Source organism: Lolium rigidum, chromosome 5, assembly GCF_022539505.1.
Source record: "Lolium rigidum isolate FL_2022 chromosome 5, APGP_CSIRO_Lrig_0.1, whole genome shotgun sequence".
NCBI lineage: Eukaryota > Viridiplantae > Streptophyta > Magnoliopsida > Poales > Poaceae > Lolium > Lolium rigidum.
Window position 1 is genome coordinate 240,718,103 of NC_061512.1, and position 21,877 is coordinate 240,739,979.

The following is a 21,877-nucleotide window of genomic DNA, read 5'->3' on the forward strand; positions in this document are numbered from 1 at the left end:
CAATTAATTTCTTGAGGCATGGTAGGTCTTTTGCCCAAAGCTTGATGTCACTTCTTAAATTTTAAACTTGGCATTTATCTTCTTAGCACTATCAAAGAAACCAATATGGATATTCTAAGCATTTTCCACAATTTTCTTGAAACTCCTATGTTGCAACCAGTAATTCGTAAATCTAAACAAGCATGCCCTTAAAATATTTAAATCTAAACAAGCTTGCCCTTAGGATCTTGGTTCCAATAGCAATCACACAAGGGACATGATCATGGGTAGGTTTGACCAAAGAATAGGCAAAAGAGGAGGGATAAAAATAAACACCACTAAGGTTGTCTAAATTATGTCGGTATCATTTTTGACATATAAGCAATACACACCACTAACTTATCACAGGTTACCCAAACAACTTATGAATGGAGGTAGCATGAACTAAGGCACAATTAGACTCTAAACAAATATCCTTTGTTTTGATAAAAGAAACACATAATGCATGTCATGCCAACTAGGCCACACATATAAACGGTTACGATGTTCCAAGCTAAAATATCTAGAAAACATGAAGTACAAGACTGGAAAAACAAAACAAGTCTTTTTCTTTCTTGATATCTGACAAGTCTAATACGGGACTAGATAAAAGGGAGGTACACTTGACGCTCGTTTGTTGTTTCTTGTCTGGGTAGGTAGGTAGCAACTGATTGCATCATGGGGAGCAGGTAACCACCAGCAACGTCATGGGCCGGTTCGTTGTAGGCGAGACGGGAAGCTAGCATTCCATCGAGAGTACCTACACATGTATATACGATCTGTCAGGCATCAAGTGAGTGGATTAAACGTTGTATTATTTTTTTGGTTCAAAATTTGACGGTGAATATAAAATGAACAAAACGATATCGGCTTGAACAGTGATTTGTTTTTGTATTATAGGCCAGCGGTGGTCAAACAACTTTTCAGAAAAAGAAAAAAAAATTGAACGATTTTATCAGAATAGTCCTATTCTCCTATGTCAACAAGTCAATTGTCTGACGCCAGCCGTCAGCATTCCCCAAATGTGGTTATTGACGGTATGGGCAAGACAATTAGAGAAAACAACGATGCTTTAAGCGCAAGGAATTGCTAATAATCTGAGTACAGCATCAGTTCGACCTATTATCAGAACTGGGATCTCACGACGAAAGAAAAACTGAGAAGCTCCGGTGCAGAAACGAATATGTGTTCGTGAACTCGCCCGTTTATATGATTGTCAAACTGGAACATTAACTTTTCCAGGCGAGTAGCCAACGTGCATGCAAAAGCGGAGCATGCGCTGACAGGCATCTAGTGCCGGATTCGTTCATTCAGATGGATAGAGTGGAGAGCCAACTAGCGATAAATTAGTGGAAGCGAAGTGCCGTTGCAACCACCACATGCTTATAATAATAAGAAAATTTACAGTAAGTTGAGAGAGAGAAGCATAACGCCACACATGGCACGTTGAGAGAGGGGAAGAGAGAGATGGACGTTGTTTACTTGCATGTAAAAATAAGGATATCGCTATCACGTTTGGGTGCTAGGGTGCTGCAGGCCACATATAGACATGTTACTTGCGCATGGCTGGGAGCAGGAACCGCACCACTGGCTTCGCCAAACTTACTTCGAGGTAAATCTCTGTACGAAGTTACAAAGCCTCCTTATTATAAAACGCAGCAACAAAAAGGTACAGGAGCAGAGCGTACCTATTTTTCCAAGCACAGGCGCATCCAGTCACAGAAATGAACGTAGACGGTGAGGAGTGAATGCTGATTTTTTATATATATTTGGTCGCTACTTTAATTTAACCACAAGAAAGAGTTTCGAACTCTGCTTCCAGCTAAGTACCAGCTTAAAACAGATGTACGTATGTCGCTCTGTACTATTGGAATTTTCAGCTCGAGCAGACACGGAGGTCAGAACCATGAGGACAAGGATTGCCTGCCAGACGCTTAGAAGCTCAAAACGAGGATTGACGAACATTGCGTTTCTAATTTGAAAATACCCACAGCACACTATCACCGGCAAATCACCAGGCACACTCTGATACTGGTTATATATGCGATGCTCGAACATGAAGGGGTGTGGTTACAATCCTAACCTAACTGGATGGGTCGTTGCGTCCAACTCATCGCAGCATTTAGTTTATCGACAGAAGAAATAATAAAGATCAGTTTCGGTTGGATGCTGAATCAGAAAGGGGCGTGCTCAAATGTAGCACAGCGAGAACGAACCGGCATTCAAAAAGAGAACTGAAGGAAATTCAATGCTTCATATGGCCTTTGTTTGTGATGAGCATGCACCACCGTTATACTCTCAAAATAAAGGCCGCTCTACTCAAACGTTTCAGTGCGAACATTTGAAAAAAATGTTTTTCGTATGCTGGTGCTGGAGGCTAGGGCTTCGTGCAGCCCTTTTCACACGTCGCTACGTAGTTAAGAATGGTGAACGTTTCTCAGGTTAACTCGGTTCTGATGTCCAGCCCTAGATGGCAAGGTACGAGCTATATGGTATTTTGCAGGCATCAGCAGTGTTTGCAAAGGAAAGCAAAGCACCTTGCTGAAATCTGAGTCTCATCGCAGCATGAGAACCACGGACTGCAAATTACATACGATGGTGAAAGAATGAGTTTCGTTTCGTTTCATATCACCAGAGTTCGGATACCAGAAGGCCATTACATGAAAGAATGTTCATACATATATATCAATCAAACTAAAGAACCTCTCTAGCAAGCTATACCCTACCATGCCTTGAGCTACTGCAATGCTGAAAGACTTGTAGAATTAAACTACAACAAACCTATGTAGCTCAGATGTACAGAATTCAATCAGAAATAATATGCAGATACATCAGTTGACTATGCAAGCAAAAATTATTAACATCAAATGCACATGTCCTTAATTAAAAAGATGCAAGGTATGCATATACGCCCTTGATTCCCACCCACATGATCATACCAGTTATCTGCAACACACCCCACCCACACATAATGCAAACCTTTGTGAACAGTTTCCCAATGTTACGGAAATGGATGCCCTTGTTTGCAGAACTTAAATGCCCTTGTTTGCTGGATTTAAGACTTTGAAACCTAAGGAATATATATCCATGCTGCTGCTTAAGTTAGCTGGATTGCACTATCTCTAATTCTCTATACTTTTAGCAGGAATTCAGCTTTGAGACGTACGAAATATATCCATGCTGCTGCTTAAGTTAACTAAAGCTATTCCACTACCTCTATATTTTTAGCAGAAAAAATATAGCAAATTAATAAAATGCCAAGTGCAGACGTGCGCTTACCTGAAGTAGTAAGTTAGCATCAAGGTTGATTTCCAGATCCACGTTGTAGCTGAAGCAATAGATTGTGAGCAAACTGGAGGGTCGCCTGGTACTTCTTGTTCTTATCTGCCTCATCAGGAGCTTGGGAAGAAGCAGAAGCAACATTTTGTTGCTGTTGTGCCTGAGAGGAGAAATTCTGGTTTGCCCCCACCTGGTTGTTTGCTAAAGGACCATTATTGACTTGGGGTGGGGGAGGGAGTGGGAGGTTTGAATGGCTACCTACCGAACCGTAGTTGTTTTGAGATGCATAATACGGCTCTGGTTGATACTGCTGCTGGTTCATCTGTGTGGGTAAACTGTGTCCACCTACCGATGATGCCATAGCAGAATTAGGTGCATGGCTAGGGACTGGAGGTGGCGGTGGCAAATTTAAAGTCATTTCAGGATTGTAAGCGGTATGTTGTGTTAATTGCTCCTGAGCACCTGCCATGCCCCCATAGCTTCTCAAGTGAGCTGCTGAAGCTTGTTGTCCCGGTTGCTGAAGACTACCCATCTGCCAAATATTAAGATAGAAGTCATTGTTTAATTTTTAATGCTTCCATATGTAAGAAATTGTAGATGCATCATGCATTAGTAATTACACAGATCTGTCTGGATTCGAGAGTACCTGACCAGTTGCCGGAACTGCTGACTGCACATTTGGCATAAGCTGAGCTAACGTAGCCATTATGTCAGGCTTTAGTGAAGCCTGTGCTTGATGTCCTGCTATTTGGTTCATAGGAAAACTTGATAGAGATGACTGAACTGCTTCCTCACGCAGAGATCCTCGATACTGACCATCCTGGTGGTGGTTGTCATTAGATGAAACCATACCATAGTAAGGCTGTGACTCTGGTCCAGTTAGCAATGGTCTCTGGACAGCAGCAGTGGACATTTGTGGAATGTGCAGTACCACGCCATAAAGGCGCTCCGGACCATCAACTTGCAAAACATTTGTCAGGAAATCTGATGGTGGTACTAAGAATAAAGTAGTCCCTGAATCAACCTTTACAACCCCTGCGCGACTTTTCGAGCCCAAGTAGCGCAGAAATTCAGTATAGGAAACAAAGTCATCTTCGCTATCTGGTAAGAAGAAGACAATATCAAAACCCGAAGCATCTCCGTAATGCTTTGCAAGCATATCTAATCCCGTTCTAGCAGAACAATTAACAACGTCCGGCCTGCAAAAGAAAGCGGAACATGTGCAAGGTCAAATCAACTATAGAATGAACCTCTATAAAACAAGATTTAAGTGATGTGTATACGTACAAAGGTATCTCAATGCCCTTCTTTATAGGCAAGCAGCGAGCACGACAAACAGGAGATCCACCTTTGGCGATACTGCCACGCCAAAAGTGCCCAAAGGATGAAATTTGGTGCACCGTGCCCTGGATTCGAATAACAGGGCTTAAGCTCTCCTCAGCAAGCGCAACACCATCCTGGTGAGCGAACCGAACTGGATGAACTGCCTCGCTGCCTGCCCTTACATAATAACGGTCTGCACCACCATCCATCCTCGTCCTTTTGGCATCTCTCGGATCAAATGCATTCTGAGCAGAACGTCCAGTCGAGAAAGATGAGCCATGTTCAGGTGCTGGAAGGATACCACCAGGTACTGGCACAGCACCATAGTCCAAGTATCCTGATCTTCCATGCCGAGGATCATAACCCTGTGAAGTGGCACGACCAGGACCAAAATAATCAGGAGCGGCAAACGGACTGTCACTGTACGTGTCAGATCCAGGTAACCCAGCAGGTGGTGTTAGGTTATCAAGTTTACTGGGTGCTAGCCCACTGTTGGAGAAAACAACATGAATTCTATTATCATTGAAAAGGCGACCATCTAGGAGATTCTTGGCTTTAAAAGCTCCTTCGATGGTTGCAAACTCCACAAAAGCATATTGCCTTTCTGGAAAAACTTTAATGTTTGTAACCACACCATGTGCTGCCATGGCTCTTCGAAGTGCCTCCTCATTAAGTTTATGTGTATTGGGAAAACCTACCCACAGAACATTGGAACGGTCTGCTTCCCGCGCTCGTACTCCAGCAGAAGCCTGACAGACAGAAGATGATATGACTGTAAGAAACATCGGCGGATCAAGAGTACAACAGTACAACGGGCAAGATCCAAGACATGGTAAAACAGCATGTACCTTTACATGCCCACCTCCCATTTCACCAGGAGGCACTGATCCTCTACTGTTGAAGTTGCCCGCTTCCGACCGTTCCTACCGAAATCAGTAGAAATAACTAACATAAGGCAGCGCCCTTAAAAAAAATGTAGCCTGCAAGTATTATTCACGTAAATCAGTCAACAATACCGAATACTCACCGCTCTGCCCCTGGACCTCTGGAAATCAACACACAATTCCTTCCCACCTAAATCAGTCCCATTCAACGCTCTATGCGCGGAAATCGCATCTTCCAGCTTCTCAAAGTCGATGTACGCAGAAGTCTGATCACGGGAGAATGCAACACCTTCAATCTTCCCAAACTTCTGAAACTCCTCCTGCAGCTCCTGCTTTGAAATCGCTGGACTGATTCCGCCAATCCATAAGTTCCGAACAGCTCTGGCCTGTACACAAACACCAACCATAAGAACACATGGTACTATTTCTGTAACGACGTAGAAGAATAAAATCCAGCTCGAAACGGAAGAGCTAGCGGCAACATAAGCTGTGAGAGAAAGCTATGATGATATGCTCATTCTAACTCAAACCGAAACGTATCAAATATAGCAGGTAATGTATAGTTCTAGCAAATCACAATATAATAGCATTCTAACTGAAATGAAACCATAGTATAAAGGGCTAGATATTGAACCACCATAGCAAGTTATAGCCTAGAAACACCAAAAGGATCATCAGGGCATACGTCTATTCGCACATCATAAAAATGATGCGAGCAATTCACCGTACAAACAAGGAACAAAACCACCAATCTAACGCACGTAAACCCTAACTGCCGCAACACATCGCGGGGTAACCAACTGCAGCCGAATCACGGGCTGATCCAGGTGGGCGGGCAAGGGAGATGAGGAGTTACCGGCCGCGCGAACTCGATCCGGATGGCCGAGCCCTTGACCCTGGATCCGCGGAGCGCCTCGAGGGCGGCCCGGGACTCGGCGACGGAGCGGAAGAGCACGAACGCGTAGCTGCGGGCGCCGGCGCGCGAGAGGGCGCAGTCGAGCGCGCCGTGCGGGGCGAAGGCCGCCATGACGTCGTCCTCGCCAGCGTGCGTGGGCAGGTTGCCCACCCAGAGCGTGTTCGTCTCGTGGGCGGCCGGCCCCGGCGGGGCGGCTCCGGCGCCACCGGGGGATACCTTCGGGGGAGAGGCCGACGCCTCGGAGGGCTCCGCGGGCGGCGGCTCCGACGACATCGAGCCGCGGTTGGGGGGCTGGGAGATCGCCGGAACCCTGCGTCAGGATGGGGATTGATTTCTGGATCTCTTGCGGGAGTGGGGTGGGGTAGGAGAACCGGGCTGGTCCGGCTCGAATTTATTCAGCCCCCGCCGGGCCCGTAAATCCGTAGACGGTCCGAATTGCTGGTTGCGAAAGGAAGGGGGCGCGACGGTGTACATTAAATGGGCCGATTCTTATTCAGTCCTACAAATTATAGCACCCAAAGCCTTCTCCAAATCGCGCCGGATCAAGTGTTTAGGAAGGTTGTTGTTTGGTGCCGTGTTTAGAGACATGCATCCAATGGCAGTATACTCACTCATGCGTAGGTAGTCGTCTTTGTATCGGCAGGTGCTCTGCATGCAAGCATCCTCATGGCAGTGGTGTACTTCTGAATCGACGAGAACCAGGCCGTGTCAATAACATCGTGCTTCAGCTTGAAGTAGGGTCGAACTCTCAAACACCATGGAGGATCTTCATGAACAAACCCTTGCTCATCCTATACCGGCACCGAAAATTATCGGCTGTGTTGGCTCTTCTGCAAAGTAATCGTTGTGCATCATCGTATGCCCCTCCATCCTCTATCCGGTTTTCGAATTCTTTCTTCCTAGCTTTGAACCTTTGTGGTGTGACCTCTTCCTCTTCTCCGTGTCGGAGTCAAGCATGTCTCGGAGGGACACAATGATCAAAAATCCTCCCGAAGGTCGTCGTCGAAGGCTTGCTCGTCCTCCATCATTTGGATGATCATCTTGTCCTCAATATCCATGTCTGAAGCAAAACAAATGGTTAAAATTCATCCATGGCAGAGGAGGCAACGAGCAGCGACCTGTCACGCCGACCAGACAAACCGCCGAACACCTTATGTGTGCGGAGGAGCGACAGATTTGCCGGCGCGTTCTGGGACATGTTGGTCAAATGGCGGCAGCGAAAAGGACTGCGAGGGAGTCATCCGTCACGATGATGTCCGACTCAGGAGAGATTGGCCTTCGAGACGGCCGACAAATCGAGCGGCAGCGGAGGGGTGGAAGGCAGGGAGGCACGACAAGAAATAAAAGGCAGGGACCAACCGTTCTAAATGTGGTCACCGACAGGTGGGTACCCGCCTGTTTTCTCGCTCTCTCCGACGTCCCCTGTGGAGCGGAAACGGCCTCGAGGCGTCGGACAACATATTGGGTCTCGCCGAACGGAAAGAGGCTTTGGGACGCGCGAATGAGGCCGATTAAATGTTCGGCGCGCCCCGAAGATGCTCTTAGGCCTCCACCGAGAGGGCTGGGATCACTTTTGGCACATATCTGCCCGCGACTGTATGCGAGGTATTGCTTAGGCCTGATTCTTTTGGCAGCTTAAAAAAATAATATGGTCTCTCTAGCTCTCAGTCTAATGAGCATTAGGTTAGAGCTCACTAGACGCCTCCTTCTCTCACGCCGCCACCGCCGGCCGAACCAATGAGTTTCCCGCCCGCGGCCGGCTTTGCCGTGACGCCTCGTCGCCCTGCCCCATCAAAACTCCTCCTCCACCGGTCCACTGTCGTCTTGGCCATCCCTCTAAGCCCCGTCCCCTTCTTCTCCGGTGCCGGCACCCTAAGACCCATCCTCGCCGTCGCCGTCACCAGCTCCGGCTCAATGGACGCTCCCCCGCCCCCTCCTTCCTACCGCTCGATGTGTGCAAGGTAGAAGATGACCGCACGAATCTTGGCGCGATTCAATGGCTACAGATTCTACTAAGCTTTAAGGTAAATCTCAGTTTACCGAGAATTAGCAAAACCGTAAAAGATAACCATGTCTTCTCCCTAGCTTCTTTCATAAACCATTTAGCTTATTACGGTGAGAAGCCTGAATAATAAGTCGGATGGCTTATGGAAGAAGCTGAGAGGGGCACCTTGTTTTTTAAAAGCTGGCAAGAGAATTGGGCCTAACGTCAAATTCACCAAAATAAAACTTGCAAGTTATCCAGCATTTATATTTTGTTCTAATATGATGATTTATATCTCCAGAACACCATGTTTAACTAAAAAAGGGGCTTAATTATATGGGAAGGGAATTGGGAACACTAGAGTTTCCATCCTAATTTACTAGCATTACATTAGACTTGTGTGCAAAGTTGTTGCTTGCTTCTGCCCAAGCTTTATGTTCCTATGGCTCACTTGAGATTTGAGCCTACAGTGCTCATTGTTGAGGGACTTGTCAAGGGTCTTGTTCTGTTGCTTTGTCTTAAGCTTTTATTGCCATTCGAAATGTCAACTTAAGTGCACTGTATCAATATTGGACGAAGACTTTACATGACAAGGCTAGAGTAAATTGTTTCATTGTTTGGTGGAAGCACTACTAGTTCACATTACTCAAAGTTAAGGAGAATTAACCTATGAAAAGGATGAAGTAAAAGAAGAATGGTCAGCTTCCTCAAGCAGGTCTACCCCATTTCTTAATTATCTAACTAGATAACTGCACCTGTTTAAATTGTGTAATGAATCAGATCCGGAAGCCTGAAAATGTTTGAGGCTTCATGAGTGATTTTTTTTTAAAATGTCTGTACATGAGAGTAAGAGCTCTTGCACTTGCTCAAATTTCAAAAATCTAGAACTGCGTGGCTTTGAAGCTCAGGTGGTGCCTTTTTATGCAGGAAAAATTGCAATCCATATAATGAATTGTTGCAAGAAATTTTTCGGTTGTTGTGTTACAAGGAATTGTTTGCTTCTTTTGATTGTATGGATTTCCATGCTATCCAGCAAGATGATTTACCTATCCCCTGTTGTTTCCCCTAGTTAGTTTGCTTCTCAGTTTTAAATTATGACATGATCTACCTTTCGAACTGATATATGTCGGCAGGCTGAAGAACTATTCAGCTTTGCCTCCTTGAACTCGTTAACATGATCACGTTGCTTATGAAGCCCGCATTCGAGAGAGGTGTACAAGCACGCTCGGCATTCAACAACCTGCATGGATCAATGAAGGCATGCTGTTTATGTTAAGGCCTTGTTTTGGTTAGTGCTTGCAGTTTGTTAAGAGTTATGCATCCTGTTCTCTAGATACCGAATTGCCGACACTATGCAGAGAGACACATTCATCTGTTCTGTCTAAATCTGACAAAGATATTTTGCATTATTGTGCTCTAGATTTTCCAATCCAGCCATGTTTAAGATCCAGGGTACGTGTTGCTGCAGCATCCATTTTGACACAGTTTTGAATACCACGAGTCATCAACCGAAATGAAATACTACTATTTGACGTAACATTTGGCTTGTTAGCAAATACATGCATAGTTCACATAACATTACTTACAATTCGATAGACAAATAAGCTGACCAATAAGCTGGCATTGCTAGATCGGTGTTGTTTTTTTGTGTCTTTCAATGAAATCTATGCCACATGAAACGGCCTGCTCAAGCCTAGCGCCATGCGTCCTTTTGCTTATCTCCTCTGCATTTCCTCTCACCATCATGGGCGTTGCCATATTCCTTTTGCTGCAAATCATTGAGCCAAGCGCCAGGAGTGAAAGCAACTACTAGTACACTTATTTTAACAATCCATAGCAGTGAGCCGTTGAAGAAAGCAGGAACTTCACATGTAATTTGTTAAAAGTTCGTAATTGTTAAACACCAATAACTCTGCGGCTAAGACTATCCGTTACATTGTTCACAAAACCACACATGCAAACGTCGATGGGAGGGATATACTACAAATCTATAAACTCCACTACGGTGCCGAGTAAGCACAGCTATAACTAAGCAGTTGACATCTTAGCATTCTTTGAACAAAATGTTAGATACACACAAGGCCGATAGACAGAATGTTCCAACGATAGAACGGGCATCTCTCACACTAGTCAGCAACGCTTCTCCTGGGGATAGAATCTGAAACAAATAAGCAACATTCCTGTAAATTTCCAAGAAATGGCAGCTGGAAGGAACTAGGAACTTTTACGGCTAAAAACACCAATGACTCTTGTACCTTGGACAACTGCAGTAGAAATCCAGGGACTGAGCATAGTGCAGTCACAGAGCATCAGACACTCATGGCCAACATTATCTCTATAATATAGGACACCTTCAAAGAGACCAGCACATTCCGAAGTGCCGGCAACTCTCTAACCACTCTGTCTACCAGGGATTTGATTTTGGCAGAAGCAATAGCTACCAAAGCGTCGATATCCTCCTCACATTGTTCGTAGACAATGAAGACAATGAACAAGGATGCCAGTACTGCGTTTGAGAAGGGTGGGAAACTGATAGTTAAATGATAACTGCCACGATAAATGAGAAAAATGTAAGAAGTGGCAAAAGATAACCCTTACCAAGACCCACCAGCACTCTAAATTGGAGGTTCAACATTACTTTGATACAGATCAAGGAGACAACAGCCTGTAGTATAAACAAGGAAATTTGGATCAATCATTTGTAACATAAATAAATTCTCATGATTATACGCTCTTGCAACCATGCTTATGTTTGATACATCATGAAATGTATTTTCATTTGATATCTATAAAATATTTAGTTGCTAATAGTTTTTTTCTAAAACTTTGGTCAAAGTTTACTTAGCTTGACTTTTTTTTAAAGCCTTATTCATTGGAACGGAGGGAGTATGTGCTTTTTGAGTAAAGTCTAGCTGGACTGAGTTATTTATGTACAAACATTGCTAAATCAACAAGGGTTATTTATGTGGGGTGGGGTAAATTTGAGATGGACTCAATGATTACTTCTGCCCCTCAGTTAACCATGTAATAACTATCAAAACTGGAAACAGGAACACATCAACCAAGCATGATGGATAAAATAAGGGGCCGATTCTGTATATGACACTGATATCTTGCTGACATGTACTGTAGGACTGTACCAACCTCACAATGATGAAATACATAGTTTTTCACTGGACATGCAGGATTTTCTCAGCAAATAACATATTGTAGAGCATATAGGAGCAAAATATTTTGTGCCACAAATTTTTTTTTTGTGAGTCCACAGAAACCAGGGTGCATCAAGTAAACTGTAACTTTAACGACTTAACATGAATGTAGAGAAATAATCCAGGACAGAGTTCTTCGGAACTTTCTTTTGGGGTGGTGACGTCTGAATAGGACTTCGGCAATGCGTCGATCTTGTCATGGGAGGAAAGGAGAGAAAGGTCGCTGTAAGGGCGGATAAAAAGACGGGCGGCGGCTCTACCTAGACCCCTTCACTAATGGGTCTGCTCATCGAGCTTTCATCCTAAATACTCCACCACACGCAGCCCCTAAAAAGAGGGGCGCTCTATCAACTGAGCTAAGTTACCATTTTCTTTCAGTGCGGCTAATCAACTTCATAAAACAACTAAAGCTGAGCCTACTGCTAACTGAAAAGAAAAGACACTTCATGAATTATCCCTGACAGCTGCTAACAGCTACCTAGAGAGACCAAATTCAAATGTAACTTACTGGGCAGTGCTTCAAATAAGATAGTTGTAGCAAGCTACTGGATAATAAGATAGGGCACATGGGGCACTTCATTAAGAAAACTTTTAAGATAGTGTTCTCAACTGGCTGCATACAAACCTTCAAAAAGGTACCCCAGTCATCACCTTCTGCTAGAACCCTCAACTTATGAATACCTCCGTTCCATAGAGAAGCCAGGTGCACAATTGGATTCCTCAACGTTGAGTCTGATACTTCAAAATAATCAGGAGTAACCTTCTCTACTGCAAAACCAAACCTGCAATAGGAGTTCAAAATACTTATATGTAACATACTAAAACCTATCCACCTAAAAACAGGTATGAGATTTCATTTAATCTTTATCTACCAAAATATAACACACCAACACACAATACAAAACAGTATACATACACTTTCGAAGGTAGCACACCATGGATGTAAAGAGCCAGGGAGATCACTAGAAGAATTTTGGCAGATGAGGAGACAAAGGTTCGGTCCGACAGAAGGAACCAGTAGAACAGCAGAAACACTAATGTGATATATGAAAAGGTTTTCTTTTCATCCCTCCAAAGGAGAATATCAGCAGCTGCAGTAGAATGGTAGCAAGTTAACAAGACAAAAACGTGGATATATAGTACAACGACGAAGAAATTATTTTAGTGAAAACAGCTATCTGTCTCTGGATATTGTTTTGACTTCCAGCTATCTAGTTCATTCAATTTAGTAGCAAGCAAAAGTTCAAAAAAAAGATAGTTAAAAAAATAGTAGCAAGTACAGTGCAAAAATGCTCACCTATTCCACCACCTAGCAGCTTATCAGCTTTTGATGGTCCAGAAGAACTTTGTTTCACCGATAGATCCAAAATATCTGGTAGTTCTGAAATTGACCCAGCAGTTTTCATAATTCCATCCTGCGTACAGATCAAACATCAAACCCACTGGATGTGCACATTTGTTTTGTTAGAGAAAAATAGTTTTGTTGAAATACTTCTGATTCAAGAAAATAGATGATTGAGAAACAAGAACAAATATATAATTTTCGATTTGGAAGCAAGCACACCTCCAATGATACAATTGGGTCATATCCAAGAAGCTTTCTAGCTTTTGAAGTGTTAAAAGTTCTTGTGCGTGACAAGAAGTATACTGTATCAGGATAGAGCAGTGGAGAGGATGACATTTGCAAACCCAATCTGTGATGAATCATATTGGAGAACTCGGCAGCAAACAAGACCACCTTGGCAGGAAGATTAATCCTGGGCCTGGAAATGGAAGAACAGCCACCCACATGTTAATTTCCTGAATAGTTTTCACTGTATGTGTATATGTGTGCATTCGCAAAAAAATGTATGTGTATATGTGTGAGAGAGAGACCTCTGACAACCCATGGCTTCCATCATGCAGGACATAAACTCCCATGTTTTGACAGGGGCACCGTTAGTAATAAAAAAGGGCTGCAAAATTTTAAAGATTAGATTACCTATCAAACTAAATGATATAAATATACTAGCATTTTAATCAACCAGAAGTGTACCTTTCCAGCAACAGAATCGGTATCTGAACATAGAGCTTGTTCGGCACAAACGTTGGCATGTGCAACATTTTCCACATACGTGAAGTCAGACCTGTTACCGCCACTACCTATTACAAACTGAACAGGACTTGGGTAAGAAAGCTGATAGTACTTAATAGCCTGCGAAGGTTTCTGGAGACTGGACACCATTCAGAAAAGCACAAGCAAAAGTGCAAAACTGTGTCAGCTGAAAGGATACAGATACTTGAATGAACATAAATTTTCATATTACATCTGTCAAAATGGAAGTCCTGGAAAACTAGGTTGTTGTTTCAGCGATGAGTTATTAACACTAATCTGATAAATTGTGATTCACTGCAAACTATAATTCTATAACGGAGTGAATTGCAGCTACAGAAATTCAAATGGTAAGCATCGCTGGAGATCTGGAAGTGCAACTGGCCACCAAATCAGGCATGCGTACGATTTCTAGTAATCGTATCTGTTGTTGCCACAGAAGTGCAATAGGAATTCCACAGTCTTAAATCTCTATTATAAGCTCTTTACTACTGTAGAAGTTAAAACAGAAACGGGCAAATGGCAGCTTGGAATACCTTGCTCAAGGGCGACCTCGCGTATCCAGCAACGAACCTCACCAGGCTGGAGTCCCCCGGCCCGAACAGATTGCTGGGACGCAGCACGCACGTCCGCATCCCGCCGTTCCCGTCCGCACTCAGCACCATCATCTCCACCTGCGCCCGCAGCTCGCTCGCCGCATCCCCGAACTGCGTCCGCAGTCAGGAACAATCAGGCGATTAATTAATCAGTACCGGCAGAAATGTTGGTTAGCCGAGATGAAGCAGCCAGCCAGCGAACGGCCACAGCGAACGGCGCGCGCGGGGATCAGATCACGACGAGGAGGAGAGGACGACGGAGGGGGACACGCACCTTGTCGGGGTAGGTGAGCGAGCCCTCGTCGGCGTCGACCACGTCCAGCGCGCCGGCGGCGACCACGTCGGCGGAGCCGGTGTAGACGACCCTGGCCACGCCGGCGGCGCGGCAGGCGGCGAGGAGGCGCCGGGTGCCCTCGGCCGCGAGGCGGTGGAGCGGCAGGAAGGAGCCGTCGGCGGCGGCGGAGGTGGGGTCCACGTGGAAGACGGCGGCGACGCCGGCGAGGGCGCGGGCGAGCGGCGCCGCGGGGTCGGAGAGGTCGAGGGCGAGGTGGGCGAGCGGGGCTGCCGGCGGGGCGGCGGGCGGCGGGGAGGGGTCGAGGACCGCGACGGCGGACCAGCGGCCAGAGGCGGCGAGCGCGGCGGCGAGGTGGCGGCCGAGGAGGGTGGAGCGGCCGAAGGTGACGGCGCAGGCGGGCTTGCGCGGGGCCGCCTGGGACGGCGGGCTCGGGCCGGGCTCGGCGGTCGCCATCGCGGTGGGGTGGGCAGGGAGTGGGGGGATGGTGGGGCGGGGCGGGGCAGGCGAGGGGGACAAGGCGAGATGACCGGGAGGAGACGAGGGGTTTTGTTTTCTTTTCGAGTCTGTGTGGCGGCTTCTTCCGTTCCATTTCGCTTCTGTTTTGGATTTTGAAAAAATTCCGGCTCAAGTTTGGATTGTTTTTTGCACTATGTTTATTGTGATTCATCCTTAGAGCATCTCCAACCGGCGTGGTATCCATTACTGTATCAAAAAAATGACTAATTTAGCGCGTGAGAGACCCAAATTGATGCTGCAAGCAACCGGTGTTGTAAAGTGGGTGCTGCAAAAATGCTATCCCGTGCGCTATATCTACCGCGCCGGAAAGAGCGTGCTACAAATCCGCGCAGAAACAACTATCCAGTCTTATAGCTCCAAAATTTAGAGCTTCTATCGGAGGAGAATATGGCCTCACGCGTGAAATACGGATGGAGCACGCTCCAAAGTAGTTTTACAGCGCCAAAATTTAGTGTGTCTGTTGGAGATGCTCTTAAGCTTGGCCCGTTTGAACAAATTTGGAAATCAACACATCAGTTAGAACGGCGAGAGAGGATTCTTGACCTGACGAAAGACAGATCAACACTTCTTCACAACAATAAAGAAATTTACGTAGTACTAAAAGCCATTCAGATTGCCACGCATGCTCATGGCAAAAATATTAAAAGACTAAAAGAGTCGTCACACTTTCTCCTGATGCTTTCTCTTTCGGTGGTGCATCGCATTCATCGAGCATGATTGGTGAATGGTGACTGAGCACCACTTTACAAAGTGCGACGTAGATTGCAAGCCTGGCATTTATGCCGTCAAGGAAAAGACTGCTTACATGATTGATTATGTACATCATCCGGAAGTGACAGAATTGATCTAGGTTTACAATTGTAAACTTGCATAGTTGTTGATTCCTTTACATTGGAGTGATCCAGTGTGTCGTCTACGTTGTCACATAATGCAAATATTATCCACCGTAAGACAGATCACGAAACAGCGACAACAATGACGAATGCCAAGAAAACGAGGAACCAAGGACTACGAAACAGCTAACTGGCTTTCTGTTCCCCAATAGAGAGGATAACAGAACACAATTTATTTTGTAGTCGACAAAAGAATAACCGACTGCTATCGGATTAACAATCACTATGCAACCTACATACAACCTGAGGCAATTTTCCGCCCAAGCATTTTAGGAACATCGAGCTATACACATTTCCTCCAGTGTTCCTTTCCTTCCCTTGGGGATTTTGTGGGGGTTCTTTGTCCGCTTCTCTCTTCGACGAGATAGCTGGATCATCTTTTTATGAGAGCTGTCTTTGTGGTTAGTCAAAAGTTATCCTTTGCCCGTCGGACAACTTCAAGAACACGTGCATCATCGAAATGATCCGGAATGGAGAGCATTTTCTTGATCTCTGGACTGGAAGTTCTCAAGAAGGGATTGCACTGCTTCTCTCTCCCAATTGTTGTTGGCACCTGGAAAACAAGAATCCAGGAAATTTACCAGGTTACGCATTGTTGAAAATTCCAAATCCTGAAATAAATTACACACCATGCAATCTGAAACTCTGATTTATACCATACATCATGCTTATTTTGTTATGTTAGTAGCCATCTAAACTGCAAGCAGAGATCTGGTACATCATGAAGACAAAAACAGCCTAATGTTTTAACTGCAGCTCTCGTTTGCAGACCATACTTCTACTGAACATACTAACAAATTAATGGAATAAGCAGCAATATTTACGAATAATATAGCAGCAGAACTTGGAAGTAGAAGACATCAAATGCACAAACTGATGTATGTTAAAAGTTAGACATGCAAATGGTTACATAAGCTATATTACCGTTGGTGTATTCTTATTGCGCAGCTCAGCTGTACTTGCAGCATATTCCTGAAGATCTTCGTTTCCTGGTTCTATGCTTAAGGCAAACTTCGAATTGCTCTGCAAGGAGGCACTTCCAGCATTAGATACCAGGTTAATGTACTCCCTCCGATCCATATTAGTTGCCACTAATACAGATGTATCTAGACATATTTTAGTTCTAGATACATCCATACTAGTGGCAAGTAATATGAATTGGAGGGAGTAGAAAATGTCTAGATTTGAGTGGAAATATCATTCACCAGAGTATATTCATGTCCACAGTACACCTTCGTCACATCTGGAAGAGCTACAATTTTCTGGAGTGAAGAGTGCATCTGCAGCAAGTTCACGGAAAATGGTGATATACATAAGTCTCACTGATGCTTACAAAGAACTACATTAGTTAAAATCTACAAAAAGGAGAATGGAGCAAACCACAAACAAACAAACCATTACAATCCATAACCTACCAATCTTTTTTTGTGAGTAACCGATTCTAGTGGAAGGTGTGAGCACTTAGATTTGATGACAATTGTTCCTCATTTGCTGTTCAAATAAATGAAGTGCAGGAATACTCGATGTAGCAAAATCTCACTTGTTATAATTATTAATACAGACCTTTCTAAATTTATTCTATTGCTCATGGTTGATAGGTTCTAATGGTTCAGTTTATATTGAAACTCTCTCCAACATGCTTATTAGTCTCAATTAAGGGAATCTGTTAGCGGTAAGTTCCTTATATTCTGGAAGCAAGAACATTGGCAAAGAAGTAGCTTATTACACACATCCAATTGGAAAATCTGAAAGCACATGGATGGAAATAGACAAACTCAAAGAGCATAACATATGAACATTTGAACTATTACAGAGTAGACATGTATACAAAGATATCTAACCTGCTCTGGAGTTCCCTCAAAAAGCTTTCCGCATGATAGACTAAACAAGGTATCACCTGTAAATATTGCTCCAGATCCAGGGAAGTAAAAGCTCAGATGGCCTAATAGAAAAGAAAGAGGAGCGGATGAATTTCTTGAAAACTGTCTTGCACCGAAACTTATTTTCCAAACAAACTTAATATGCATATCCAGCGACACAACCGCACACGTGCCATAAAGTATGGCAAGCCTTAATAGCTCAAAAAATGTTCCATAAAGGCAGGTCACTACTTCTGCACTTTGAGAAGACATCAACCATGAACAACCACAAATGATATAAGTTTGTGTAGAAGAAAAGGTAAGAAAAGCAGGTACTGAGTAAATTAAAATTTTAAGCAGTATACTCCTAGTGGTGACATCATCAAATGATCAAGGATGCATATGAACTTTGGCCAGCAAATCAAGCTTCTAAGTTTTGATAAACTCTAAAAGCACATATGCAAGATGCTGAATGAAGTTGAAATTCAGATCACAAATATGACTTTGTATCCTGGGCAGAAAGAAAAACTGTGTCAAAGTTAGGGTTGTTATATTGGACTTTCCTGACATTTTTTTCTTGCACAGCACACAAGTGCTCCTCTTTGGCTCAAAATTTGCAGGTTCGCACTTCATCATCCCATAAGGCACACATGTCTTGATTAGGTTTTTCTACTAACTTATTATAACTGGTTTTTGAATTCTAAAACCATCAGGTGCAGAAATTAGCACCATTTCCGGTAAAGCTAAACCAATACATACCCAGCAGAACTTAATAATTCTGCCTAGACAACAACTAAGAAGATAAGTCAAAACAATTAAGAATTTTGCAATTACACACCTAATGTATGGCCAGGAGTTTCCATTACAAGAACTTGATGACCGGCAAACATCCACGTGTGACCGTCGCTTAGGGTTATGTCAATGCCAGGAATTCTATCTTTATCCTTCTCAGAACCAATTACCTAGTAAGAATATTATTGTTAGAAAACAAAAGCTGAAGATATCATCATTTCTCATTTGGTTCACAATTTTGTTGTAGGGGAAAGCTAGAAAACAAACTTTTGTCAATCATTTCCATTTATTCACCAAGAGAACCTTTACCTTTTATATTTACTACTTTAAGAACAATTTAAACCAAGAACAACGAAAAGCCATTTCAACAACTAAATTCTGACATTAGTTATAAACCTCGATCTTGTGTCCTTAAATTTGACATATAATTGTTGATAGGACTATCAATAATATCTGGTACAGCAAAATGCTAAGTGATATCTAAATCTTTTTCACTTTATCTCATACTACTTGAACAATTTGCATTCAAGGAACAACGAAAATCCATTTCAACAATTAAACTTCCAACATCAGTAATAAAATTCTATCTCACGCCCTTAAATTTGACGGATAATTGTTGATATGACTGCCAATAATATCTGGTAGAGCAAAATGTTCATGTAATATCTAATTTAGCTTCAGTTTATCTCATACTAGTGCACATTTTAATGGCTTCACGCAGTCTCTAAGCAATAGAGAATAAAATAGAAAAGCAAAGGAGGAAGCCAACTATATACCTTTGCACCATACTTTGCCTTCAGTTCCAAGTTGCCACCAGTATGATCATAGTGATGATGAGTGTTCAATATATAGGTCAAGTTCTGGTTTCTCTTTTCTAATGCGTTTATGATAGGCATCGCCTCAGAAGGGTCTACAACTCCGACTGTTCCAGTATCCACATCATGCAAGATGTATGCGTAGTTATCTTGAAGACAGGGTACCTACGAAGGATGCAGAGCATAGTTAAGAAACATCGGAAGGAAGTGTAAGTGTATGAATGCCAAGCAAGAGACATCTACATAAAGGAAGATAAGTGAAATGTGTAGACAGCAGAGGTTCCGTTGTTCAGCTAGCTACAATATACTACTACCTCCATTCTTATTTAATTGACGCGATGGCAAGGCTAGCTAGTAGAGATTGTATGTATATCCGGCATCAATTAAACACGAACGTAGGGAGTACTTGTTAGTGCGAAACAATAAAATGTGGAGGGCATGCATTCATGCTATTCCCTCTTAAGAGTGAAAATCCTGCACATAAACAGCTGGTATATCTTGGAGAGATACAAGTAATGCTGCCCAGACATTAACCGGAAGATGAAAATCAGGTGTCTGAAAGGAACTGCAAACATGAAAGGGTCGAGAGCAAACTAAAGAGAGGTGGGCATCATCTGTCCCACCATAGTACACTGATAAGGTTTGGCAACAAAGAAAAGATGCAGTCTAAGGTGTCCAACACATCTCGTGATAGTTAGGCAACAAGATAGAAAATGAAGCAGCATAAAGCAATATGAGTGGTGGAGTGGACGAAGAATATGACAAAGCCTTTTCTACTGGGAACGGCCCTTAGTTTCTCTCCGAAAGCAATGCTGCTAGCAATACCACGCAGTTGTGAGACACACTCGTCGCAACCGGCTATAGCTAGTCCACATCAGCAAACATCTCTTACTGTTGAATGGTCTCCTGAAGCAAACAGCCAGCAGACTAATAACCCCCCTTCTATATTTTTGACCGCTATGTCAACCCGGCAGCTAGGTAGAGGTTACGTTCACAAGCAAACATCTACGACGCTCAGGTTTCAGTAGCAACGACTGGAACAGGACGATTGACAGATTATATAATAATAGCGAAAAGAGTTTGAGAGGGCTCACGAGCTCGATTTGCAGCGAGGAGGATACGCTGGTCATGTTGCAGAGGTATCGCGCCGCGCCGAACATGCGGCCCACCCCGTGCAGCGTCCTGAGCGGCATGACGAGCAGCGAGCCGATCCCGTACATGAGCGGCTTCCCGAGCCACTTCCTGCTCACCCTGGGTATCAGCGACGGCTGGCCCCTCATCTGCAAAACAACAGGAGCAGCAGGTTTCGTAAGTCACAGTAGCCAATCATACAGCTCGTGGAATCAGATTGGCGAGACCAATTCCGCGCTGGGCGGTTCACACGAGAGATTGAACGAAATAAAGTAGAAACAACGGAGCAGTCAGCAAAATCGCGGGAACCGAGGGACCGGATCGCAAAAGCGCCGGTATCGTTCGTCAGTTCGTTGGTTCGTTCACGCCGAAGCGGTTGCGGGCGGCGGCCCAGATCCAAACGCGCGGCGCGAAATCGCGTGGAAGGCGACGGGTAGGTACAGAGAGAGGGGGAGGAGGAGAGGAGGGGCGGGCACCGTACCGTTGGGGCGGAGGAGGAGCAGCGGGGCAGGGAGGAGACGACGAGGGAGCACGCCTTGGAAAACATCCGCATTCCTTCCTTCCTTCCTTGCCGCCCGCCCGCCGCTCCTCCTCCTCCTCCCTCGCGCGCTCCCGCCGGCGCCGCCGCGTCGCGTCGAGGTCAGGCGCGCGCGGTGGGCGGGCGAGGTCACGGTGGGGGAACGGAGAAAGCAATGGGGAGAGACGGGGAGGGGAAGGCAAGTAGTGGGGGAGAAGGAGAAGGAGGTTGGCCGGCTGTGATTGTGCTGTCGCGGCCGGACCCGGCCCCGGCCCCACCGGACGGGGCTCCTTCTGTGGCGGCCGGCCGGAGCTCCACGTGGCGCGTCCCTGAGCGTCGGTGGGCAGATCGACGGCGGTGGGCTCCTCCCGGGGTGGTGGGTGGGCGTCACGCGCCGACGCGCGCGTGAGAGTACGGCGATACTATAATACAGTTGAGAGCCTTGGACGGGAAACCGCGGGTTTTTACGTGGACGGACACGGGTTTGCTTTTACGTTTCCCGTTTTATTCTGGCAGGGTTTTTACGATTCTTCGGCTGTGTTTCTGAAGCGCCGACACGTGTGCTGCTCGTAGAAGATACGGAGTACAACATTCTTGCCTTCTGGTTAACTCATATCGTCATGGTGTAGAGTCTAAATGAGTCCAAATAAACAAGCTTTGTGTGCACATCGACGATTCCCCGGCATACATAATTGGAAAGCGTGGCATCATCGTATAACCCCCACATTATATCATAGCACGGCTGACAGCGACAAAAG

General features: G+C 44.8%; 3 protein-coding genes across 3 annotated transcripts; all 3 read right to left on the reverse strand.

The window, feature by feature from the left end:
- Nucleotides 1-374: 374 nt before the first annotated feature.
- Nucleotides 375-6,756, reverse strand: LOC124652092 (flowering time control protein FPA-like). The gene is made up of 7 exons (XM_047191117.1): nucleotides 6,361-6,756; nucleotides 5,648-5,890; nucleotides 5,469-5,543; nucleotides 4,585-5,369; nucleotides 3,944-4,496; nucleotides 3,298-3,829; nucleotides 375-778 (listed from the first exon to the last, which is right to left on the reverse strand). Exons 1-6 carry the CDS (start codon nucleotides 6,691-6,693, stop codon nucleotides 3,317-3,319), a joined length of 2,502 nt encoding a protein of 833 aa, XP_047047073.1. The 5' UTR covers nucleotides 6,694-6,756; the 3' UTR covers nucleotides 375-778; nucleotides 3,298-3,316.
- Nucleotides 6,757-10,257: 3,501 nt separating this feature from the next.
- LOC124657335 (3beta-hydroxysteroid-dehydrogenase/decarboxylase-like) lies at nucleotides 10,258-15,049 on the reverse strand. The gene is made up of 11 exons (XM_047195906.1): nucleotides 14,576-15,049; nucleotides 14,242-14,412; nucleotides 13,649-13,765; nucleotides 13,489-13,568; nucleotides 13,178-13,376; nucleotides 12,911-13,028; nucleotides 12,530-12,704; nucleotides 12,239-12,395; nucleotides 11,003-11,069; nucleotides 10,660-10,910; nucleotides 10,258-10,562 (listed from the first exon to the last, which is right to left on the reverse strand). Exons 1-10 carry the CDS (start codon nucleotides 15,047-15,049, stop codon nucleotides 10,714-10,716), a joined length of 1,755 nt encoding a protein of 584 aa, XP_047051862.1. The 3' UTR covers nucleotides 10,258-10,562; nucleotides 10,660-10,713.
- A 1,066-nt stretch (nucleotides 15,050-16,115) lies between these two features.
- LOC124653280 (probable hydroxyacylglutathione hydrolase 2, chloroplastic) lies at nucleotides 16,116-21,185 on the reverse strand. The gene is made up of 8 exons (XM_047192351.1): nucleotides 21,084-21,185; nucleotides 20,566-20,751; nucleotides 19,433-19,636; nucleotides 18,703-18,826; nucleotides 17,847-17,947; nucleotides 17,211-17,285; nucleotides 16,930-17,028; nucleotides 16,116-16,558 (listed from the first exon to the last, which is right to left on the reverse strand). The coding sequence occupies exons 1-8, from the start codon at nucleotides 21,153-21,155 to the stop codon at nucleotides 16,412-16,414; spliced, it is 1,008 nt and encodes a 335-aa protein (XP_047048307.1). The 5' UTR covers nucleotides 21,156-21,185; the 3' UTR covers nucleotides 16,116-16,411.
- Nucleotides 21,186-21,877: the final 692 nt, after the last annotated feature.

Coding starts and splice junctions, on each gene's coding strand:
- LOC124652092 (XM_047191117.1), bottom strand. CDS start 6,693: ATGTCGTCGGAGCCGCCGCCCGCGGAGCCCTCCGAGGCGTCGGCCTCT. Junction 5,891..6,360: donor GGATCGAGTTCGCGCGGCCG/GTAACTCCTCAT, acceptor GTTTGTGTACAG/GCCAGAGCTGTTCGGAACTT. Junction 3,830..3,943: donor CAGTTCCGGCAACTGGTCAG/GTACTCTCGAAT, acceptor AATATTTGGCAG/ATGGGTAGTCTTCAGCAACC.
- LOC124657335 (XM_047195906.1), bottom strand. CDS start 15,049: ATGGCGACCGCCGAGCCCGGCCCGAGCCCGCCGTCCCAGGCGGCCCCG. Junction 11,070..12,238: donor ACTGGGGTACCTTTTTGAAG/GTTTGTATGCAG, acceptor TTTATACTACAG/GCTGTTGTCTCCTTGATCTG. Junction 10,911..11,002: donor TAGAGTGCTGGTGGGTCTTG/GTAAGGGTTATC, acceptor TCTCAAACGCAG/TACTGGCATCCTTGTTCATT.
- LOC124653280 (XM_047192351.1), bottom strand. CDS start 21,155: ATGCGGATGTTTTCCAAGGCGTGCTCCCTCGTCGTCTCCTCCCTGCCC. Junction 18,827..19,432: donor AGGCAAAGTATGGTGCAAAG/GTATATAGTTGG, acceptor TATTCTTACTAG/GTAATTGGTTCTGAGAAGGA. Junction 17,029..17,210: donor GTGGACATGAATATACTCTG/GTGAATGATATT, acceptor GCCTCCTTGCAG/AGCAATTCGAAGTTTGCCTT.